The 25,015-nt window shown below is 32.9% G+C and overlaps 3 protein-coding genes across 4 annotated transcripts; 1 reads left to right on the top strand and 2 right to left on the bottom strand.

Annotated features, from left to right (window-relative positions):
- Nucleotides 1-2,960: 2,960 nt before the first annotated feature.
- LOC134282713 (uncharacterized) lies at nt 2,961-5,710 on the bottom strand. Its single transcript, XM_062765119.1, has 3 exons — nt 5,641-5,710; nt 3,704-3,964; nt 2,961-3,477 (listed from the first exon to the last, which is right to left on the bottom strand). Exons 1-3 carry the CDS (start codon nt 5,665-5,667, stop codon nt 3,022-3,024), a joined length of 744 nt encoding a protein of 247 aa, XP_062621103.1. The 5' UTR covers nt 5,668-5,710; the 3' UTR covers nt 2,961-3,021.
- Nucleotides 5,711-5,952: 242 nt separating this feature from the next.
- Nucleotides 5,953-17,898, top strand: LOC134282715 (U3 small nucleolar RNA-associated protein 18 homolog). Its single transcript, XM_062765121.1, has 13 exons — nt 5,953-6,228; nt 7,837-7,925; nt 8,300-8,395; nt 8,849-8,916; nt 9,111-9,235; nt 10,865-10,948; nt 11,190-11,361; nt 11,961-12,061; nt 12,257-12,347; nt 12,712-12,835; nt 13,315-13,489; nt 15,876-16,018; nt 17,525-17,898. The coding sequence occupies exons 1-13, from the start codon at nt 6,040-6,042 to the stop codon at nt 17,547-17,549; spliced, it is 1,482 nt and encodes a 493-aa protein (XP_062621105.1). The 5' UTR covers nt 5,953-6,039; the 3' UTR covers nt 17,550-17,898.
- A 529-nt stretch (nt 17,899-18,427) lies between these two features.
- Nucleotides 18,428-24,997, bottom strand: LOC134282716 (cysteine-rich hydrophobic domain-containing protein 2-like). 2 transcript variants are annotated; one of them, XR_009995341.1, is made up of 7 exons: nt 24,814-24,997; nt 24,301-24,355; nt 23,768-23,923; nt 22,923-22,979; nt 21,454-21,513; nt 19,445-21,190; nt 18,428-19,412 (listed from the first exon to the last, which is right to left on the bottom strand). XR_009995341.1 is itself a non-coding variant. In XM_062765122.1 (6 exons), the coding sequence occupies exons 1-6, from the start codon at nt 24,945-24,947 to the stop codon at nt 21,140-21,142; spliced, it is 513 nt and encodes a 170-aa protein (XP_062621106.1). In that variant the 5' UTR covers nt 24,948-24,997; the 3' UTR covers nt 18,428-21,139. The 2 variants fall into 2 exon arrangements, 1 of the variants encoding a protein (XP_062621106.1); XM_062765122.1 differs by having other exon boundaries at nt 18,428-21,190.
- Nucleotides 24,998-25,015: the final 18 nt, after the last annotated feature.

Consider the following 25,015-nt stretch of genomic DNA (forward strand, 5'->3'; position numbering starts at 1 on the left):
GTGTAACTATAACAAGCATGTCAGTTTTGAAGGGCGCTAAATTTACATTAAAGATTATTGTACCATAGGACTGGCGGTAAATTCAGATTTTACTTTGATGTTGCTGTGGTGTATTTGCCAGAAGAACCACAGTTTTTAAGTCACGCCCACAATTTGGCATCAAGCCATAATGTATGTAACAAGACCTTGACTGATGAATGAATGATGCTAATTTCAAAACCTTGGCAATAACTGATGAGTTTAGTCAACATTTTAAACTTCAAGAATACTAACATCAATTTGTCGACATTCGCTCCGTATTTTACTAAGCGTATCCTGTTAACATTATACGTTCTATCTCGAATTGCCTTAATTCTTATTCTTGTCTCCAAATAGTAATTTCACATTAAACATGTTAAGGTCCCCCTTTTTTTTTAATTGACATAGGCGTCGGAACCGGGGGGGTAAGCCAAGTAAGCAAAGATAGACATAATGTATAGGCATTTAAAATTGGGGTTTACCTTTTTTTGTTGGTTTAGCCCCCTCCCTTCAATTTGCCACCGATGCTTGCAGTACCATTCAAACTTTATAAAATGTCAGAAATCATTTCGCGGTTTTTGTACATTGATCACTATAAATGAAAAGTTAAATCGGAGATGTTTTCCACTGAACCACCCCCCAACCCCCAACCCCCAACCCCCCCCCCCCCCCCCCCAAAAAAAAAATAAAATCGGTCTTCGAAAAAAAAAATATTTTACGATCGCTACCTCTGTTCCTGACAAAAATCAAGCCCTCTGTCTAAGCTGCAACATCTTCACACGTACCCAATAATGATCAATCATTCCGATTTTTTTTTTTTGATCGACGATACATGTACTCCAGATGCAGCATTCAAAATACGATCCCTTCAGATAGAGAAAGGTATTTATACAGACTCCGGACCATGGCTTGACAGAATGAAGTGGGCGGTGCTAACTGTCAACCAGCTTTTCTCTCATTGGTCCTTTGGTACAAGTAACTTACACAATAGATATTAATTGGTTAATGGTAAATACACTCAAATTCACTCGGGGCTCCGCCCCTCGTGAATTAAAAACTGTGAGTGTATTTACCATTAACCAATTAATATCTATAGTGTAACTATAACAAGGAATAAAGAATTATGAATATATGATATAATTTGTCGACACGTCCAGGTGTGTTATAGGACCGAAGACATCCAATGCTTACATTTACATTCTCTAATTTTCCCTGTAATAATTGTTTATTTCCCTATACAGGATTTGTCGTAAAAAGTTACTGCGTTCCGATTAGCAAGCAAAAAATATCTTCAGCAGTATGCAGCAAAAAGTGAAATACATATTAAAGTTTGTTTAGTGTATTTAAATGTTTAAAATGTTATTAAAGACGAAAAAGTGGTTACTGCATTGTTGGGAGGAAGGTGTAGCTGAAATATTAATAATGGTTAGAGTGACTTGTGCATTCTACTCTTCCTCTCTTTGTTATATTCCTCCTTTCTTTTGGGAGAATACATTCTGTTCATTTGAGCAAACCTAGACTTGTGATTTGGTAGAAGTAGCTTGAGTAGTTCTAGTGAAATCGAACATATCCCAAAAATATTATACATAAAAACCACAAAAATAAAACGTATTTCAAAGAGCGCACCGAGTCAGTTTAATAAAATGACTGAATTGAATTGTGGTTCACATGGAAAATTTTATAGAAAGAAACAAAATAATGATACATCTTTGATGAAACACACAGGATTTGCAATGAACACGGCAATTTAACAGCATCAATAATTACAACTGTACATTTATATAGGGTTATACTGTTGACTGGAATTCGGTAAACCCGATTTACCGGATTAATCCCACGGGAAAATCTGACAAGTAATATGAACATAGCCATTTTCGCAATAATCCATTAATAATTTTGTCATGGAAAAAAATAAATTGGTCTTATTTTCAATGTCTACAATAGTTTTGTAATAATCTTTGTGCATGGGAGTGATTAAACTTAGACGTTCATGAATGAGTAATTCTATCCATGTCAGTAAACATTTGGCATATCTAAAAAAAATATTTTAAATAAAAATTTGGATTAATGCTATTTAACAATTGTCATCTTTACAATAACTCGCATTATAATTGACAAAATCAGCAGCCAAGGTTAAAAGATCAGACGTGTGGTTGCATTCTGTCTCATTGAGACAGCATTTTTTTTTTCAATGATTTTGAAAATTGTGACTCATCAGTTGCCCCTTTTAAATAAACACATCAGAAATGGGACTTGAGCTATGCACCAAATTGACACCAATTCTAATCTCACTTTTTAATAAAAAAGTACTTTTTACAAAATACCGACGTTGTCTGCAAGATGAACAGGGGTAAAGATTTTTAAAATGATATGATCAATTTGTTTTTCAATATTTGACTATCATAACCTCATTCTGCAGGTATTAACAACGAACAAACGGAACTTACATTGCACATACCAAAAGAAAAGTGCTCACTGTCTTTTAACACAGTTTACAAGATTAAAACAAGTAATTTTGTGGAGGGGGAATTGTCCATTTTCCCCTAGAATAATCTTATGCTGTTATCTTCAAATGGTAATCCCCCCAGCTCTTCTTTAGTTGAAACATTAATGTATCCAACAAAGGAGGGTTGTACCCCTTGTCTGGAATTTTTTTACCGCTTGCAGATTCTTTTTTTCTTTTTTAAACATTTAAAAAATCCTTAGATTTTTTGGACTACAGTCATAAAAAATCGCTACATGTATACATAAAGTTTGGTTGAAACTGATTTAGCACTTTAGAGAAAGGGTGCAAGGTGCACTGTACTCTGAAATATGTAGAGAATGCATGAGGCAAAAACCTCATTACAACAGATTAGAACAGATAAAAGTAAACTATGCAATTGACTCTGATTACCCACCTCCCCCCCCCCCCCCCAAAAAAAAAGAGAAGAAAAACATACTAATAAATACAAAGAAAATTTTATTTATTTCATTTAAAAAATCTATCATGTGAGTTTGAATTCAGGAAATTTTCTTTGAGCCATCTTTATGGTCAAATAATTCATTGTAATGTTTAACACCTTCATTTGACTTATCCCCAAAATATCTGTACTCCTTGCCATCTTGGTTCAGTTTGTACACGGGATCCACCGTGAAGAACTCCTCATTCAAACTCAAGTCTTGCTTGATCTTCTCTGTATGTTTTCTGATAATTTTCCAATCCATGTCCCACACAGTTTCTGTCTTGGATCCCACTGGCAATAAATGTTGTTCCTCTTTTGGCGTGATGTCTTTCACCAGAATGAATTCTCCATTGTCATTAAGGTGGCAGTGTGAGAAGTCTGCCTCACTTTCGGGATATCCATATGGAAATGTGATGGGCGTGATGGTAACCAGATGTTTCACGAGCATTAGCATACTGTTTATTTTAGGCGTGTTCTTCACAATAACTGAACTTGGTGCATCCTTTGAACCTGGCTGTAAATATATGTAAAGCGAATGTGAAACATTTTTAAATACCAGGAACTCTGAGCATCGATATTGAAAAGATTCATTCCTTGGCTTCTAATCTACACATTTATTATATTTCATAAAATTATTTTTTTAAAAATTTATCATCATATATGTTATTCATGTTTATAGTGACAAATTGATCAACTTAAAAATTACTATTTTATAATTAAAAGTGCTTAACAAACTTAACCTTTGCTGTAAATCCAATTTTCTCCATACAAGTTTTTTCTTTCTGTGGCCGTCCATATAACGATTTGATTCTTTTAACCAGATGAAGTGGTGAGGGTTCAGGCTGCTCCTTCAATACATTTTTCTGGTAATTCAACAATTCTGCTGCCCATGACATGTCATTTTTCTTCTGTCTGTTTCTTTTCAATGCAGTTCTGTTCACGTATTTGTTACGAACACATAACTTTTGAGGCGTACACCTGTTAAATAACTGACTTGACACCTACAAAATCAAATAAAAATAGTTTACACATTCAGTGTGCACTGCCATCCACAAGCCTTTAGATCACTTTTAAAAAGTTTGAGGTGTTGAAAAAAAAAAATAAAGGTATCATCCCATTTTTAAAAAACATCTTTTGATGATAAAACCACTGATTAGCAAAAATTCACCATCATTAAGATGACATAATTTTCATACAATTCTCTAGACAGACAAAGGTGGAAATTAAAAAATTTCCACAATAACTGTAACACTTCCAAAAAAAAATAAAAATAAATAAATAAATAAAATAAATAAAGGTCAGTGAATATTATCCTTCAAAACATTTTATATTTATTTGAGTCTCTGATAAAGAGTTAATATCTAAAGCTGAACATTGGTATCTAGAACCATCCATTATTTTTTGTATATTATGGAAAAGAGGTTTTGAAGCCCCTTTACTTTTTCTTTATGTATTTTTGGTCTCATGAAGTTTGAGATAACAAGGTTTGACTGTCAATACATTACAAAGTATACAGGCAGCACACTTAACAGACATGACAACTAATGAACATACAATTCAAATGTATTATTCTTACACAGGCCTGAGGCCTATCTAAAGAAACATTCATTTTTTTATTAGAAAAAAATCGCATGCTTCAGTAATCCTCAAAGATATCAACCAGAGGCCTATGGACCACAACACTCACCAGAATCACCTTAAAATTACCTTTGTCAAAAGATTTTTTAAAAGTTATTACATCATCATAATATTTCAATAATTTCATTGAAAATTCACCCTATATTGGACCAAAAGAGTGTCCTACCAGGTTATGACAAAGGGTAGCTTCCACAAGTTTATTTATTCTATTCCCTTGAATGAGGACACCATCCTGAGTAAGATTTAACTTGAACTTAGAAAAGGTCAAATGGGGTAATTTGGCTGTCAAGTCCATTTCTTAAATCAATTTTAAGGGTACATGACTCTCAATACTATTTAACGAAGGATCAGTGTTTCCAAAGAAGGCCCGAAGTAATTATTTTTATTTTATTATACTTTCATCTTAAATACTAAAATCTGATTGGTTTAGACGCAGTTAACAATCCGTTCTATTATTCTCAGCCTTAGCAACACACGTGACAACGGGTAACACAACGGTAATGTTACATGCGTGGAAATTATGCGCGTACGGTTCACCGTAGAATTCTCAAAACGTCAGTTGTGCGTTTGAAAGAACCGGAATAAACTTGACGTCGATGAACATGTAATGTATCTTACTTGAAAACAACAAACGACAGACATCAACATGCTTGCGAGTGCAGACTTGAACTTGTTTATAGCAAGTTTTGAAAGCTTTTTAAACGTAAATGAAATCTCTTATTCTGTCAGAGAGAAATTGGAAAATATTAAAGATTTAGACAAACGTTTTGATTAAATAAACAGAGAGAAATTGGAAAATATTAAAGATTTAGACAAACGGATAAACGCCGAGAAAAATATGATCAGAAGCCTTTAGTCCAGGTAAGCTAGAATGGGAAACATCATTGGAAAGTTGGAAACAATTAGGCCTATTCCCCACCCCAAACCTAAAATATAACTGTTCTGCATAGCAAATTGGGCATTTTAAAACAAATGTTCATTTTGATTAAATTAAAAATACGTCGATTACTATTACAAAACTGCATTTTAAAATAATAACCTTTTGTAGCTGCATGAACAGCGCCATGATAAACGTGTAGTAGCTGAACAAATTAGTAATTCTCCGGATTAATTTTTTTAGTTGATTTCATAAAATTATATACAATATAACCAAAATATGTAAAACATTAGGCATATATATGAAGAAATAAATAAGCACCAAATAAGCATTACTAAATAGAAAATAATTTGATACAACAAATCGTTTATGATTTCTTCTAGATTTTCCCGGAATATTTTTTTTTTCACAAAGAGTTCTTCATTTAACATTTTTCAAGATTGAGTCTTACAAATGTTTTACACAAAGAAGTTCGCCATGAGGAATTTAAGTTCTTCAAAAACAACGAGCAAATAAATTTCAGAAACATGTGTGATTTTTTTTAACACACCATTTATCAAAATGTTGCGAAGAAAAAGGAAGACGACAGTTCCCCATTCTTCGGAAGCACGCGTCACACAAGTTTCAGAGACTAATATCCCGTTAGGTAGCAAAAAGAAAGACAAACACGCAGAGGAAGCTCATTTGGAGAAACTTGTCCTCGGTGGAGATACAGATGTGATACAAACTTTACAAGAAATTTCCAGACAGGTTGTATATTATTGTATTCTTTTCATTCTTAGCAAAGGCAAACTGAAGACATAGATCATATATCATGAATAGGGCTGCAAAGTTGTTCAATAATTATTAAGTCCAATTCAATTTAACTATTCTTGTTTATATACTTTAAAAATACTAAGTAAATGTTTGAAAAAAAGGTAACATTTGATGGTTGTTAATCTGAAATATCTTTGACATAATATGTTGAAAGTGCGACCATTGGGGCAAGTGCAGATACTTATTCAGTTTTAATTTAGAACGGGCTCATCAAACTGCACATGAATTTAATTTAAGAGCCTGTAGACTCTGAATGACTCCAAATGGCATCGAATCCGGGATGTTTCGCTCCAATTCTGTTTCGCACTAAGATGGTTCGCGCCGGGATGATTCGCGTCGATTTCGGCGCGAAACATCTCCCCTCTTTTTTTTAATATTTCATTTATTTTGCAATAATTCAAGATCAGTTATTAAATCTTAGATAAAAATATGTGTTGTATGCTCAAAATCATGACTTTTAATAATACGCGGTGCCACAGGTAACGGATCGTAAATGTTAATATGGTGCCCGTTTGCTCAGCGTTTGTGTTCAACAATTTAATTGTAATTAGTTGGAGATCAAAAGGTGAGAATTATTTCATTATAGCAATTATAAAGTTGTACAGCAATTATCTGTGTGAACTTGAAAACATATAATTTGTGTTATTGAAAACATGTGTATAGAATAACCCACCAGGAAGTTTGATTGTCAAATTTAATGTTCATTAATATTCTACAAAATTTCGATACTTACATCAATATTTACAGATATTATAATATAATTCTTTTTTTTGCAAAACGAACGAAATAAATAGCATACATTTTATGTTCTGGGAGCGAAACATTGCGGGGCGAACCATCTCAGCTCGAAACAGAATGGGCACGAAACATCGCGGTGCGAACCATGCATCGGCGCGAAACATCCCGTTACCATGGCATCATATTTAAGTTGCATTCCCATACCGAAGCCTGAAATGTGCTGAAGAAACTTTAATTTATCAGATTATCTGCTATATATCCATTAAATCTAAGCGAGTTTACACGAAAAAGTAGCTTACAGAAGCAATACATTGTGGGTCCAGAAGTAACTGCAGAAAAAAATTTGTTTGGATCAATGTGTAAGTCCTAATTTTCTCTTCACCCAGGCATTGTTATTAGAGCTCGCTGCACTCACTTTTAGCAAGGTTTTCCAAAAAATTGAAATATAACAGGGGACATTAAAATTAATGTTAATATATCATCTGTGGAAGGGATGCATTATGTTATGGCTTTAAAATCTGTCTGTCAGATAACGGACAAGAGAAAAACTAACGGACAGACTTGAATGAATTGAATGGCAATTTGTTTTCAATACATTTCCTTCTTAATATACAATGTTGTCTTTAAATGCATTTTTTACAATTGATTTTCTTGTATCATATAAAAAGTCATAAAAAGTGCATATATCAGCAATGCCATATGAGCATATGATATGACACTCCCAATCAACTGAAAACTGTTATCCTCTGAGTTTGTGTATGAATTGTTTTTATCTAATACATGTATATACTTTGATACATGTAGGCAGAATATGAAACAGAAGTTAAAAAGAAAAAAAAATTCTCAAAGCAAAAGAAAGCCCCAGTTTGGCAGGATGATGATGACAGGGGAAGGTAATGCATCCTCAGCATTTATATTTATGAAGTCTACATACTTTTATATGTGTATAATGTGTTTGTGAGAAGATTCTTTGATTTTTTTCTGAGATAGAAATACTAAATACAGGGAAATTTTTGCCCCCATTTTACACTCGCCCCTTTCACCCTACCCTCATTTGGGGGAATTTAAAATGGGGCGAATTTAAAGAATACAGTACAATTTCTTAAACAGAACTTTGACTGGATGAATTTTAGATGGGGCAAAATTGTTTGCAAGTGTAAAAGAGTGAAAATAAAGTGGGACAGAATAACCCTGTATACAGTATATACCGGTAAATAGGAAAAGTATGCACCAAATGCGTTTTTTTTTCAAAATATATTGAATTTAGTGTCCAGATAACAAAAGAAAGAAGATATGATGCAATTAGAAGAGGAGATGAAAGAAAAATAAAAACAGATGAATACACCTCTCAACTACAGGCAGAGTAAGTACATTGCCAAACTGAAGACAATCACAGAGTACCTCTAAACTAAAGAATGTTTAAGTACAGCACACTGTCACACTCAAGTCGATAACAGTACATCTAAATCTGAGTAAATACACTGCAAATTGTCTTATGCAGAGATTACAGTACAGTCCTTTCAAAGGTACATAGGACCAAAGGTATACATATGTAGTAAGTATGTTACTACAGGACTAATATACCAGATATTTCACTAAGGCCAGTAAATACATTAGCAAACTCACATCCAGGGCAGTATAAGGGTATCTCAATTCAAGTTGCATGTACACTGTACAATGCCAAATTGAAAAGCAGTAAAAGCCAAATAATACATTAGTATACCTGAATATGAATACTTGTACCTCTCAAATTAAAATGACTTTAAAAATTGTTTTCTTGTGTTTTATATTTGATAATGTTTATATTTTGATGCAGATTTGAGAAAATCTCCTCTGTTCCTAACTGGGCAAAGTTGCAATCTGAGAAAACACATGAATCTGATGGTAAGTCTAATAATGAGAAAAATATGTATCCATGTAAATACATGTATATTTCAATTATCATCTTCATTCTCATGCATGGAATACATGTTCATGTATGTTACGAATCTTTTTACATACCCGGTAAGCACAAAACCAAAACGCTATGTTTTTTATATAGAGAATATTATTTTAAAAATAAGATTTTTTTTTTCCAGAGGACAGTGATGTAGATGATTTACTTCAGAAGACTGGAAATTATTTAATAACTTCCTCCTCATTACCTAAGGGATTAATTGACCTTAAACAGTGTACCGACGCAAACAAAGAACAACCATCAGAGGTAAATTATCAGGGGTAATGAATTTTCAATGCTCTCAGAGGTAAATTTTCAGGACATTCAAATAAATGTGTAATGCTATTATGGGTAATGTTTCAGGGGAAATAAATTAATTACAAGGGTTGTCCCGTAAAATCGTGCTGTAAAAAATAGACATCACTGCGTTCTGAAATTTTCACTATTATTTAGTACACATTTTAGTAATATACACAGCAAATTTCAGATAAATATATGCATAAATGAACAAAGTATGTTATTTTATGTCAAACCTTACGGCGCATGGATTATAACTAAAACATGTCGAAGAACCAATTGGCAAGCTCTGACAATATTCTCACCATCATAAAGTTTCTGTGACAGGGAAGTAACTCCTATTTTCAATGGTGCTGTGGTCATTTCAAGTCTCTAAAGTTGTATATTCATTTTTCGTGTGTTGTGTTTACCACTTTCCCATTTCGAATGCTTGAGAAACTGCCAAAAATTAACCAAATGCCTTAAAATTTTTACAAAGACTACAAAATTAAATGTGTTATGCTCTTTTATTTTGAATTCAAAATTTAATAAAACCTTGGTTTTTTGTCCTTGCGAGGACAATACCCCGGCACATTTAAGCATAATAAAATCTTTATTTCTGCCTATATTTTATAAAAAAAATTAATGCACAAATGTGTAATAAACATTCACTCAGTGCGCCCATTACTTTTCGAGAAAAACGGTCCACGATTTGTCGTAGAAGTAAATTTTTAGGGGGTAAAGCTCTGATATAAAGAAACAAATGTGTAAATAAATGTGTTATCACAGAGGTAATGTGTCAGGGGAAATAAATGTGTAATACTCTCAGGGTAATGTGTCAGGGGAAATAAGTGTGTTATGTACTCAGATATAATGTGTAAGGGGAAATAAATATGTATTGTACTTAGAAGTAATGTGTCAGGAGAAATAAATGTGTAATGCACTTAAAAGTAATGTTCCAGGGGATATGAATGTGTAATGCTCTCAGAAGTAATGTTTCAGGGTAAACATATGTGTAATGCTCTCAGAGGTTTTAAAATGAGTCAGGGGAAATAAATGTGTAATGCTCTCAGAGGGAATGTGTCAGGGAAATAAATATTTGATGCTCTCAGAAGTAATGTGTCAGGGGAAATAAATGTGTAATGCTCTCAGAAGTAATGTGTCAGGGGAAATAAAAGTGTAATGCTCTCAGAAGTAATGTGTCAGGGTAAATAAATGTGTAAGGCTCTCAGAAGTAATGTGTCAGGGGAAATAAATGTGTAATGCTCTCAGAGGTAATGTGTCAGGGGAAATAAATGTGTAATGCTCTCAGAAGTAATGTGTTGGGGGAAATAAATGTGTAATGCTCTCAGAGGTAATGTGTCAGGGGAAATAGGTGTATTGCACCTATATTAAGGGAGGTTACAATAAATAAGTAAATGTTTACATTTATCCTTTAAACTTATTTGTTGCAATAAAAAATTCCTCTGACTAGAAAGGTCTCAATACCTTACAGAAAAGATGTTTTAAATTTTACAACTCAATAAGGTGAAAGAATAATGATGACAATTACGGGGAACTATAATATGCAAAAAAGAAATAAAATGTTGAATGTCTTCATCTACTTTTCTTTTATCACAGGGCAAGTTGACTTCAGTAGAGTTTCACCCAACAGCCCAGGTTGTACTAACTGCAGGGATGAACTACACCTTAAGCCTATTCCAGGTAAAAATGAAATCAGTCAAACCTCATTATCTTAAACTCAATGGAATCAAGAAAAACTTTTTCAGATATCCAAAGATTCAAATTATTGAGGGTATATTAGTTTGGAACTCCAACTGAGTTTAACCTATCTATAGTATTCAAGATGTCAAAGTTCAACTGTAAATAAAAAAATAAGATCAATTACTTGTGCATTGTTCAGTATGAACATTTTAGCTTAAGTCCTACATGTATGTGGTTGTAGGTGGATGGTAAACATAATCCAAAGATCCAAAGTGTATTTATTGATGGATTTCCGATCCACACGGCACATTTCAGCATGGACGGCCATGAGGTTATAATGGGGTCCAGATACAAAAACTTCAGATACTACGATATGATGGCAGGAAAAATTATCAATGTTCCCAAAGTTAAAGGTAATGTATCCTTCATATTTGCTTACGGTCATCATTTATTATTCTTGGTGCATACATTTCTAATAGCAATATCTTAAAACTGAGATGTCCTAGAAAATAAAACTAAAAGATATCTGAGGTTTCCAGGATAAAATACTTGAATAATAAAATTGGTTGGGATTTTCAAATTACTTTGAAATATCCATGGTATTCTAAGCATTGCTGTTTGAGATATACAAAGTTCAACTGTACTCAAAAAAAAAAAAAAAGAAGGAGAAAAAAGCTTAGATTTCATGTCATGTACAGTGGACCTTCAGATATCCAGACGCCAGATATCCGGATGCTTCAGTATCCGGACAACTTTTTATCGGAACAGAATTTTTAAATGTAGTGTTGTTTTGTTTAACTGTTAATTCAGGTATCCAGACGATATCCAGACAAATTGACTGGGAACCAAAGTGTCCTGATAAATGAGGCTCCACTGTATGATATTAATTAACTGGGAATGGGGATTGTAGTATTATAATTATGTGTCACAAATGTTGCATTTCACACTATAAGATTAAAATGATTTTTGTTTATGTGTTTTTCACATGGAATACATTTATGCTCAAACTCAGGTTTAGAGGAAAAAATGATGAAGAAATTTAAAGTATCACCAGATGGCAAATTTCTAGTGTTTCTCGGGAAAACTGGAGGAATGCATCTTCTGTCTGCAAAAGTAGGTGTAAATGAATGTAAAGAGAAAAATAGTGAAACTGAAATTAATATGGAATAGTTTAGTATGCAAAAAAAATTCTATTTAGGATGAAGAAGTAAACAATCATCAATTTATTATCTCTTAATTACATGTATTGCATGTTCACATGATTTATTTAACTTCCATCTTGAAACTTGATCCCAACATTATTTTTAGTCAAAAGAATGGATTCACACACTGCAAATGAATGGGGAAGTAAAAGATGTGACTTTTTCCAAGGATGGGCATCTGATGTATTCACATGGAGGTCAGTTTTCTGTATTTCATGATGACCGCATAAATTTGGTCTTCTTCTCAATTTATCTAGTATGTTGCTTTATATATATTTAAGTAAACAAAATAATAATTAAAAAAAAATGATTAAATGGTATATTTAATACCAAATAATGTCTTTGGATTAAATGTTATTTTACTGTTTGTTTGTTTGTTGTTTTTTTTTACCTCTGTAATTTTAAAAATCTGTGAAAAGGTAAATAAAATTTTGAAATACTCTCCAAACAAATGTCTCGTTTAGCTATATAAAGATTTTAAGAAAAGAATCTCTGTGCATTAAGTTATGGGCTATTCTTTACAACAAAGAAATCACTATAACAGTAAACATTTTATTTCAGTTGAAGGTGATGTTTATGTGTGGGACCTTGACAGGCGGGACTGTATACATCGTTTCTATGACGATGGCTGTACAAAGGGAACATCCATTGCTCTTTCTCCAAATGGACAGTACCTGGCTTGTGGGTATGTCTGAAATGATTTTTTTTTCAAATAAGTGATTTTGAATAATTCCAAAGAAGAAAGTTCTACTGTATTTATGATAGAAAAAGAAGCATGGTTTTCAGAATTGATAGGATTTTATTATACTACTATTTTGGTTATATTTGGTAGTACTTGTCTATTTCTGAATTACCTTTGCTCAAATACTGTTAAATCATTAATTTTCGTGGGGTTAAATTTTCGCTGTTTTCGAGGTATGTAGATACCCACAATTTATGACCACCACGAAATGTGAAATTTTATATGCATTACTACTAAACATTTTCCAACCACGAATTCAAATCCACAAAAACCAATATTTTTTCCTCAAACCTTGAAAATTTGACCCCATGAAAATATGTGATTTTACAGTATCCAAAACTCACAAGGGTATTAAAATTATAAAAAGGACAAGAAAAAAAGCAAGAAAAATGTTCCATTATTCACTGTTTTCTCTCAACTAGGTCATACAGTGGTGTTGTCAATATCTATGACTCACAGGCCATACTGAGTTCAAGGTCACCGACTCCGGTCAAGGCCATCATGAACCTCACTACCCCATGTACAAAAGCAGTGTTCAACTCGACATCAGAAATCTTAGCTTTGTCATCTAATTATGCAGAAAAAGCTGTTAAACTTGTGAGTTTTTTTTTCTATGTAAAACCTTTTCCCATTTTGTTGCATATGAAAATGGTCACTTGTGCCAAAGATTATCTTGTGATTTTTGCATTTTTCCATTGAAGCTAATGCACTATATACTACATGTATGTACTACATTTTATGTGTAGCAAGTATTAAGCAGATTGGTAGAATCTTTGCCCATGGATGTACTTTTTTGAAGAAATGAGAAATTTCGGAAGATACTACATTTATACAGGGTTTATTGGAAACAAGTTTGCCCAGTTTTAAAGAAGGTGGGCGCATTTGGCGTGTGATCTGCAGGAATCATTTGTACGAAACTTTTATGGTTTAAATGTCTATTATTTGGTTGGCTGAACATAGCTGGTCAGATTTTACAAACACATCCATAGGGTTTTTAGCTCACCTGAGCCGAAGGCTCAAGTGAGCTTTTCTGATCAAAATTTGTCCGTTGTCTGTCATCGTTGTCGTCGTCGTTGTCGTTGTCGTCGTAAACTTTTCACATTTTCATCTTCTTCTCAAGAACCACTGGGCCAATTTCAACCAAACTTGGCACAAAGTATCCTTGGGTAAAGGGGATTAAATTTTGTTCAAATGAAGGGCCATGCCCTCTTCCAAGGGGAGATAATTATGAATTAGTGAAAAATTAATAGCATTTTTAAAAAATCTTCTTCTCAATAACCACAGGGCCAGGAAAGATGAAAATGTGGAAAAGGTAGTGTAGATTCAAGTTTGTTCAAATCATGACCCCTGGGGCTAGGGTGGGGCCAAAATGGCCGACCAAAGTTTTACATAGGAATATATAGGAAAAATCTTTAAAAATCTTCTTCTCAAGAACCATTGAGAAAGGAAAGATGAAACTTAAATGAAATTATCCTCAGGTAGTGTAGATTCAAGTTTGTTCAAATCATGACTCCCGGGGCTAGGGTGGGGCCAAAATTCCAAAGTTTTACATAGGAATATATAGGAAAAATCTTTAAAAATCAAGAACCACTGGAATAGGAAAGATGAAACTCATGTGGAATCATCCTCAGGTAGTGTAGATTCAAGTTTTCATGACCCCCGGGGCTAGGGTGGGGCCAAAACAAAGTTAAATATATAGGAAAAATCTTTTAAAATCTTCTTCTTAAGAACCATTGAGACAGGAAAGATGAAACTTAAATGAATTTATTCTCAGGTAGTGTAGATTCAAGTTTGTTCAAATCATGACCCCTGGGGCATGTCAAAATGGCTGACCTAGGGATATATAGGTAAACATTTTAAAATCTTCTTTTCAAGTACTTCAAAGCCATGATTAGTGATATTTTTCTATTCATACGGAATCATCCTCAGGTAGTGTAGATTCTACTTTGTTCAAATAATAACATCCAGGGGGGTTAAAATTCAAGCCCCCCCCCCCCCCCCCAGTAAACTTTCAGTTTTGATCTGATATGTGCTTTTTCCTAGTCGATGTGCTCAGGTGAGCGATGTGGCCCTTGGGCCTCTTGTTTCCATTTAGTTTGAAAGACCTTGTGAGATTGTAGCATTTATGTCCGTTTTTCCTAGGGGGTACTATAACATAGTAATGTTTCACAAAAAATAAACACCTAAAATATTTAATGCATAGATGCATGATACGTGTACATGTACATTATAGAATAGAAGATTGGAATTGATTTCGCTCGAGAACCAAACTGAACCAAAAATTATCTAATCCAAAATTTTAATACATCAGTACATAAAACGAAACTGACAAAATAAATGATTGTTTGCATGAAAAAAAAATTAACGCCCCATGTCAGGCTCGAACCAAAAACTTTTTGCCTCGAGCTCACTGAACAGGTAGCTCTACTTACTGAGCTATCACTGCTACACATATACAAGCGATTTAAAAAGGACAAAGAAGCACCACATTCACACATTTGGATTTTTAGGGGAAAAGTTCATTTTTCGTGGTCTGTGGGTCTTCTCTCCATTTTTTAAAAATGTGTATTTGTTTCTTTGAATTAAAATACACACAAAAAACGTTTCAAAATCATGGAGAGAAGACCCAGAGATAGAAAAAATTTAGAAAAAAGTGTACCAAATGTCTGATCTGGCCAATATTCAAGTTATTTTTTAGGAAATCAAAGCTCAAGGGTGTGATAAATAAAAAAATTTATAAAATTTCATGTGACATGTCGATAAAATTTTCACTTTTCAATTACGCCCAGATTCCTGCCGAATGCCAATCAAAAGCGCCCTCGTTCTTTGCACAGAAAGATTTTTGTTTTAGATATGATATTATACTGTTTACTTTGAATTCGCCCAATTTTGAATTCACACACTTTCAACAAGGGTGAAAATTAAATGGGGCAAAACTTTCCCTGTATACAGTATTCATTTTTCTTCTGCTCTTCCTTTTTAGGTTCATGTTCCTTCCATGACTGTTTTTTCAAACTTCCCAGAAAGAAAAGTGGATAATTTAAGGATACCCACATGTATGGACTTTTCCCTGAACAGTGGTTATTTCTCTATAGGAACTCACAGAGGCTGTGCTCTCTTATACAGGTTTGTTGTTTTAGGGTCACTTTTGATCTTTATACCCCCCGCAAACGGAGTTTGGGGGGTATATAGGAATCACCTTGTCCGTCTGTCTGTCTGTCTAGCTGTCCGTCCGTCCGTCTGTCCGTCTGTCTGTGCAAACTTGTCCGGTCCATATCTTTCTTACGGAGGAACATTAGAATCTACTACTCCACACAAAGATTGCCCATGACCTAAGGGTGTGTAATGATTTTGACCCAAGGTCAGTTGGGGAAGTTCAAGGTCATTGGAAGAAAAAAAGAAAAGAAGTCATGGAAGGAACATGAACCTAAAAAGGAAGAGCAGAAGAAAAATGAATACTGTATACAGGGAATTTTTGCCTCCGTTTAATTTTCAACATTATAAAATTAATTTTCTTATGGATGAACTTGGTAGATTCTCATTTCACACAAAGATTGCTCATGACCTAAGGGTGTGTCATGACCTTGACCCAAGGTCATTTGGGGAAGTTCAAGGTCACTGGTAGAAAAAATGCATTATTCATGTCCGGTCCATATCTTTCTTATGGATAAACTTGGTAGGTTCTCATTTCACACAAAGATTCCTCCTGACCTAAAGGTGTGTCATGACCTTGGGTCAAGGTCATTTGGGGAAGTTCAAGGTCACTGGAAGAAAAATTTTATAATTTGTGTCCGGTCCATATCTTTCTAATGGATAAACTTGGTGAGTTCCTATTTCACACAAAGATTGCCCATGACCTAATGGTGTGTCATGACCTTGAACCAAGGTCATCTGTGCAAGTTCAAGGTCAGTGAAAGAAAAATTTCACAATTCGTTTCCAGTTCATATATTTTTTTATGGAAAAACTTGAATATACTACTTCACACAAACATTGCTTATGACCTGAGGTTGTGTCATGACTTTAAACCAAGGCCATTTATGCAAGTTCAAGGTCACTGACAGAAAAAGTTCATAATATGTGTCTGGTCCGTATATTTAATCTATTTTTTTATTAGGCTGCGCCTTCATTTCATTTCTAAAAAATATAATGAGCAATTACATTTGCACTAAAAATGTTTTAGCATTTCTCTCTTCTCTTAGATCCATAAAATAGTCATGATTTAGCACCTTTGAAAAACTCAGCGGGGGGTATTTTGTCCCGTTTGGACAGTTCTAGTTGTTGATTGGCTAATCATTTTTATCAATCAAAAGTCAATACATGTACAGTGTATAAGAGTGCTGTGTTTTCTTTTAAAGTCCAAATACTCTCTTAAAAATGTGAAGGAGATGTATTTTAAAAAAATTTAATACATGTACTAAAAAGTTTTAAGAGAGGTATATGTAGATTTACCTGGACAAATATTGAGGCTCCCCTTTCTCCAGCAGCCATATCTCTGGTTATCACTAAATAGTATTGACACCATTTATTGTTTAATAATGTACATGTAAAAGGAATAAGGTCCCATTCCCTTCTTGTCTAAGATTTCTTGTATCACATTATGCTCTCATTGGTATCTCATTCTTATTTTGCAGAGTCAAGCACTACGGAAATTACTGACAAAAAAGTATCCTCAGAGGATTCAGGAACATTTCTAAAGCATTTCTACAGCCCAAAATATTTAGCAAATGGTCAAGTGAAATTCAGAAATTTCAGTCAATTAAATTTTATGAGTAGTGAATTATCAGTGACTTTTAAATTTGTAAATGAGCGACATTTGATAAATTTTGATTTGTTACTACTGATGTCTTTCACTCATACATCAACAGACTATAAACATCCACATGCTTGTGAAAAAAATCGAACACATTGTTCAAGTTTATATGGACAATTTTTACTTTTAAAATGTTCTCCTATTTTGGAAGGCATGTGGTCCCTTTTCAGAATTTCACATTATTTGTTATGTATACAATGTACATATATATGTATGTTTTTTGAGAACAATTAAAAAATATAAAATATTCTTAATGCTAATTTTCATTTTATTATTCAATACCAATAATACTCAATATCAAAGATAAGATCAAAGCTTTTGAAGTGAAAAAGGAACATGTCCTATATATGAATAAAGGCTATAAAGGTTGCTACAAAGGAAATCCATGTACTCTGTGGATGTACACAAGGACATTTAAATAAGGTCAAGGTTACAGGAGTTAAAAGTGATTACTGTTTTTGTCCCCAACAATCTCAAACACTTATCATATGTTGTAAATGATATTGACACTTTCATCTTATCTATATTGGAGCACAGTAATGGCTTTGATTTGGTTTTACTTTCTTGCTGCCCAGAGACCTTGACCCATGACCTTGTATCAAAGTAGCAATGCATCAGATGGTCATGGTAACAAAAGGATGAAATCCATCATTGAGAAGTTGTACAGCGTGTTATAGTTGATGTCTACATTTATGTTATTAAATTATAAAATGAAAACAAGAAAATGATGTCAATTTTCTTTATTATTCAAAATGAATAATATAATACACATTGCTCAAAAAAATAACACAAATGATTAAAATGAATGTTCATGCTCCCTTCTCATTTTCATATATCTCATTTTCTCCCCCTCATTCTCCCATGGAAAAAGTTAAATGCAAGCATTTGTTGCAGCACTACAAAGATTTTTTTAAGAAGTGAGATGAATTGCTTCCAAACCCTATTGATCAGTATCACATATTAAAAATAAAATTTATTCTTATCCGCTTTAATAATCTGAGGTAGCTTATTCCTAGTTTGTACCTTAATAAACAATTAATATACAAATGTAGACCATCAGTATATTAGATCTGATAAGTGCTAATTCAAGCTATTAATTTAATTCATTATACACTCAATATTTCATGCAAATAACTTTTCAACCTTGGTTACAGTAAAAAAAAAATGTGTATGAGACACAAATGTGAGCATGTACAATTAATTTATTATTCCAGCAAAGACGAAACAACATTGGTCTGTGCTGTGTATACACTAAAACATGACTTTGTGTCTTAAAAAATTAGATAAGCAGACTCTCAGAGATATTGAAGCAAGGATTGAAATATATGTACCTTAAAAAAAATTAATTTTTTTATTAATTGCACATTATTTAATTTTATATAAACAAATTAAAAAAAGTATGCTCTTCCAAGTTTATACATGTTCATGCACATCAATTTTTTATCCCTATGGAATGTTTAAGGTACACTTAAATACATTTTGTACCCGTTCAGGCTGCATTAAAATCTTTTGTTCACTCAGAAGGTAATGACAAAAATAACCAATTGACAAAGACTAAGCAAAAATATATTCTGTACACAGACAATATTTCAGAATGGTTATACAATTTGTACTTGAAACTTTCCATTTGAAATTTCCAACAATAATTTAGATATGCTAAAACTATAGCTGTTATGTTTATACACACGTACTTTGATTCAAACGGTAACCTCATCAGGCTTCAAACTACATGTATTGCAACCTAATTAAAATTAGATGTTAGATCCGCTTGCAAACTCCCTATACTAACATCTAACAACATCCCATAGAGGGTCATGTCAGAGGTCAAATTTGGAACAAGTCTCGACTTATTCATTTCAACAAATAAATAATGATTTTGCAGGCGACGATTTGGTTGGTTGATAGAATTTGACCTCTGATGTGACCTATGGGATGTTGTTAGATGTTAGTGTAGCGAGTATGCAAGCGGATCTAACATCTAATTTTAATATAATTGCATGTAATTGTTGTCAAAGAAAAGAAAATGTTAGAAAATGAGTATCAAGAATCATATATTTTTTTTTATTTATGGAATGTGCTCTTATCTTTCAGCTGAATTGCCTTACATATAATTCAGTTATAATTTTTATCTTTTTTTTTATAAATAGACAGACATTATAGCATGAACTTGTACAATTATTCTCTCAGATTCATGTTGTAGATTGATGTGATCAGAGCTATGAGACTTTCACACTTGCTCAGTGAGATTAACTATTAAATGAGAACACATTGTGTAAGTCTAACACTCTTTTAATGTTGAGCTTGAATTGTCAGTAAACGATGAACAAAATGATTAATAGATTATGGTGCAGTGGAATGTAAGTTTGGTCAAGCCAATGAATTAGAAATTAAGCATTTGGTGACTTCATGATTTATAAGGTTCTGTACAGGACTTTGGTTGATTAATTTTTTTGTTTTTAAACATTTAAAAACCTATTTATTATATTAATGTAATTTACTTATCTTAATCACAGTATTATTCTATGATTCTGTACAGAAAGACGGCAGATTCCCCAAAATTAAATAAATTCAAGATTACATGACTCATGGGTTTTAAAGCAACTTTGACTGACCCAGGAAATTCATTAAAGCTTGATTTTAATGTATTGTAGAGAAAATATGTGTACTTACATAGCAATTTATATATGTTTATTTTTTCTTCCATTAAATCTTACAACATGGCAATTTAATTAACTACTTGTAACAGTGCATCAGTTAAATTTTTAAAAAGATATGCAAGCACTAGAAATGAATACTGAAAACCAATTTTTATTAGCATGTGAGAAATATCCACAGGTGTTGCAACCATTTTCTCACAATTTTTTCTTGATGCAAAGTTCTTAATTTCTTATTTAGATAAAATGTTTTCTTAATTGGAGTTGTCATGGATGGATTTCAAATTGATTGATTATGAATAAAAAATGTTGCAAATAATAGCTGGTTTACAATACCCCATCATGCTTTAAGAAAAGCAAAGGAAATCTAATTTGAGCAGGACTATGGCAGTGCTTTATGAAATTTGAACATTGATCCACAAAGCCTTCAATTAAAAAAAATCTGAAGCATTAAAAAAATGCACTGTGAAAAACAAATCTACACTACATATACCCACTAACTTTCTTCTTCACAAAATCCAAAGCAAGCAAGCTGTCATCACAAATTTTTTCATTCATACAAAATTGCATTGTTTGTTTTAACTATATTGCTTAATCTGTCAAAAAAACCCATCATGGTGACATTCAAGTCTGTACCAAAATGGACTGAATACTCTATTCTAATACAAAACAAATCTGGTCAACACAAAAGAAAGTAAAAACGAATCGTGAGTTCTGACAATATGGCGGAGCTGTAAGCTTTAGGAGACAGACTTTTTCACCTTGGACACAACATTGCCTCTTCAGTCTGGTCTAAATATAGGAACCTTGGGGATAAATTCTATTAAAAGAACCTGAAAATAAAACAGACCTGGGTCAAAGGTCATAGGTCAGAGGATTGAACTAACATTTTCTTCACGTACTGCATGATAAATGTAAAAATGGCAATTTATTTTAGAAAGTCTTTCAGGTGGTAAAACTTGCTAGTATTATAAAATATATAAGATAATGAACTCCTTTATGCACACTATTTCAAATTACATCATTTAGTAAAACAGTGAGATGAAATAACTGCTGTATAAGTTTGTTTTATAAATTCACCATAAAACATACTTACATATTCCATCATACTACTAGAGTCACAACGTTGTTTACTTAACCTCCAATGTAGTCCAAGCTGCAAGGCAATACATTACAATATACTAATGAATAAGCTTTACATGTATGTTCATGTTTCAAACTACTTGCTTCTTTCATGCATGAGTACCTAGGAAAAAACTCTTATCTGAAATTGTAAGTCAATTGCAGAAAAGGTAAAAGTTGAGACTGGAGTTCTTGTACATGCAAACTCTTGAAAATCATAGGCCTTCAGTTTGATCAATTAACGAGGCCCGATCTAGTTGAAAATTACGAAAATGGAATGATAAAAAATTTTAATTCTTGGAAATATACTTGTATGTTTTATGCTTAGAAAAATTAGAATGAAATTTTGTTACCTTGCCTTTATTGTAGTGAAATGGGGGCACTGTCAAGATATGGACCATTGTTCGTGTTTTTATACACAATTACATGTACATGCTAAAACTATTCAATAAACAAAGAAATTTACAAATTTAAAAAAGAATACATGATGAAATTCTTTGTTTTTCACATATATCATGCAATTTTCATTCTTCTTATAAAAAATGAAAAGAAAATTGGAGGTAGCCTTTATTGCAGTGAAAAGGGGGCATGTCAAAACACAAAATTTGGATTTATTCTATCCAACTTCGTATTTTATAGGTCGCAATGGGTTTACATAACGCCAACAAACGATTCCAATAATGTATTAGTTTCTAAAAAAAATAAATAATTCTTACATTATGAAATAATTTTCTTGCCATGCTTTATTTTTCTCTTAACACGCGACGTTGTTTTACGTGGAAAAAAGGGGTAGAGGGAGGGGGAGGGGGTAAGGGCGACAAAATTGCAATTTTTACTAATATCATGTAATATTTAGAAAAATAAAATATTTCGGCGGTTCAATTTAAATGATTTATAGACTTATTTTACTTTTTAAAACTGAAGATAATCCATGCATATTTAAGTCCGCAATAAAAAGAGTGTGTATAAACACTTCAACATGTTCAAAGAGAAAGACTAAAGTCGTTTACTTTTAGTTGCAGTGTTTGTTTTTTAATCTCACAAACTGAAATAAAACAGAATAAAATTAATGAATCTGTACCAAAAAAATCCCTCAAAATTAATTAGGTTCCAAAGTTGTTTATTAATTTGAATATTTAAAAAAAAATAATAGAAATGCCAGCTTTCAATGCATATTCTATAGAGCTATCAGATAAGCAAGATCAGCGAAACATTTTAGCACAATTTGACGTCATTTTAACTGTGACTTTATTGTGTTCAATTGTGACGGCAGTCAAGGGTATTGTGACATGTCTGAGTCGACGCTGCATTAAAACGTATGCACAGATCAAGTAGATCGGGCCTCGTTAAGGTGAAATCTGGGTTTCATTTGCACATATTGAAACATGTCATAAAAACTGGTAATAAAAATAAAATTATCAACAAAAAGTTATCTTCACCTACCTTTTGATATAAATGGTTATTCTCCCAATCTAATATTTTTTCTATGGCATGTTTTGTCTACAAAAAGGAAAAAAAGATTGCAAATATGTCAGAAAGTCTTGTACTTTTCATTAAACAATTCTAATTTATATGATATACAAAATAACAATCCTCCAGACTGGGTACATGTATATATTAAATACAAAAGTCTGTAGGGTGAAAGGTAATTTTAGATATTGTTCCTCATGAATGCGTTCACTAACAGACAGACAGACAGCTCATGTGATGACAAAACATGACACATCATGATGCAGGGGCTTACCAGGTAATTAAATTAGAAAATATTTGACAAAAAAAAAACAATGGCAAAAGAGCATATCAATAAGTCAACACAGCATTTTACATCAATTCCTGCACAAATTACATCAATTTTGTTTAAAATGCACATGAGGACAAATTAACCACCAACCCACACAAGTAGATTGCTTTATTCCCTCCAACTCTGTTGGAATGGGAAAAAAACTTTTTTTCACAATCCAGTGAATGTTAATGTAACCTTTTCCTGGGATATGAATTAACATCATTACTAAATGGCCATAGATTGGACATGTTCACCTGAAAAGACCCCTGGCCAATTAACAACAAGAACAGCTTTGCATTGGACCCCAAAGGGCAAAAGAGAGGGGGGCCTAGAACATCATAATGAAGGACAATTGTTTCAAGCAAGATGAAAGACATGCACCAGACCTGGGAATCATTGATGAGGCTGGCCCAGGATAGACAAGAATGGATGAAGTTTGTTGCTGCGCTACACACAGCAGGGTGTAAACTGTAAAGGACTAGGAAGATGAAAACATGATACTTACCCTCTTACTGAGACAGACAACTGGCCACATGGAGCAACCTAGAGTACAGCAACAGCATATACAGCCACAGAACAGCCACTTGATGTTGACGGGGAGGGCCTTCTTCAGCATGCTATTGAGACGAGATATCGTAGCCTTGTATTCCTCAGGAGCTACCTGTAATACAAAATTAAAAAGTGCATTTCTTAATCAGAATATGTAATCCACATCAGAGATAAATATGTTGATTTTGATGTACTTAAAAAAGGTTAAAGGCAATGGAAAACTCAATGGATTTACAAATGTGTTAATTATAACTTTAGAAACATGATTATTAAGAGGGGAAATTTTTATCAGATTTTTTATTTCAAATCATTTTTATGTCAATGATTAAGATTAATATCAACTCCTATGGTGGTAGTTTAAAAATATAATTATTTTTTAGTATTATTATTAGTATACATGTATATGTACCCATGGCAAAATGAATCAATGGGAAATAAGTTTCTAAACTGAAGTCAAAAAAACATGTATGGAATTTTAAAGAAAAATACCTTTGCTGCCAGACCAGAAGGGAACTCCGTGTCAAATCGGTTGCTGAGGCCAAATCTTAAAAAAAAAAAAAAATTTCATTTTATAGTTTATGCATAGAACAATGTATTGACAAGTGATTAAGCTGAAGAGGAATGGACTAGCTCACTGTATATCCCTGATTAATCTTTTGATTCAAACAAGACTTTTTTGCCTTTGTTTAAGAATATATATTGTTTTATCATGATTATTTGATGGATATTAATTCTGGAAGTCTTTCCCTCTGTCACATGTTCAGTGTAATCTTCCTGCTTTCTATGTAAACAAAGGAAAAGTAAACTGGATTAGAAAAAATAATCCATCCTACTCTTAAAAACAATGTAAATTCAATAAAATAAGCCTTATGCCTTTCTTGCATTTCAATAAAGCATTAATATTAACAATTTAAACCTCAGATTGATTAAGTGTTAATGATTGCAAATTGTTATTTTACCTATCTGTCAATAATAACAAAATAAAATCCCCTGATTTCTTACATTGTGACATTTCCAGCGCCTCTAATTATAATGGGGTCGGGTAAATTTATTGAGTAGTCTGGAGTTGATGCTGATTCTGACTGATCATCGTCCCCTTCTTCGTATATTATGTCAAACGGATCATGGTCTGCCATTGTTGTTTTGCTCCGATAGAAATATGAGTTGATGACGCAAACATGAAAGAGCGTGAAAGTTACGGGAG

Source organism: Saccostrea cucullata, unplaced genomic scaffold, assembly GCF_032062105.1.
Source record: "Saccostrea cucullata isolate Sc308-1 unplaced genomic scaffold, CSIRO_AGI_Scuc_v1 ctg1052, whole genome shotgun sequence".
NCBI lineage: Eukaryota > Metazoa > Mollusca > Bivalvia > Ostreida > Ostreidae > Saccostrea > Saccostrea cuccullata.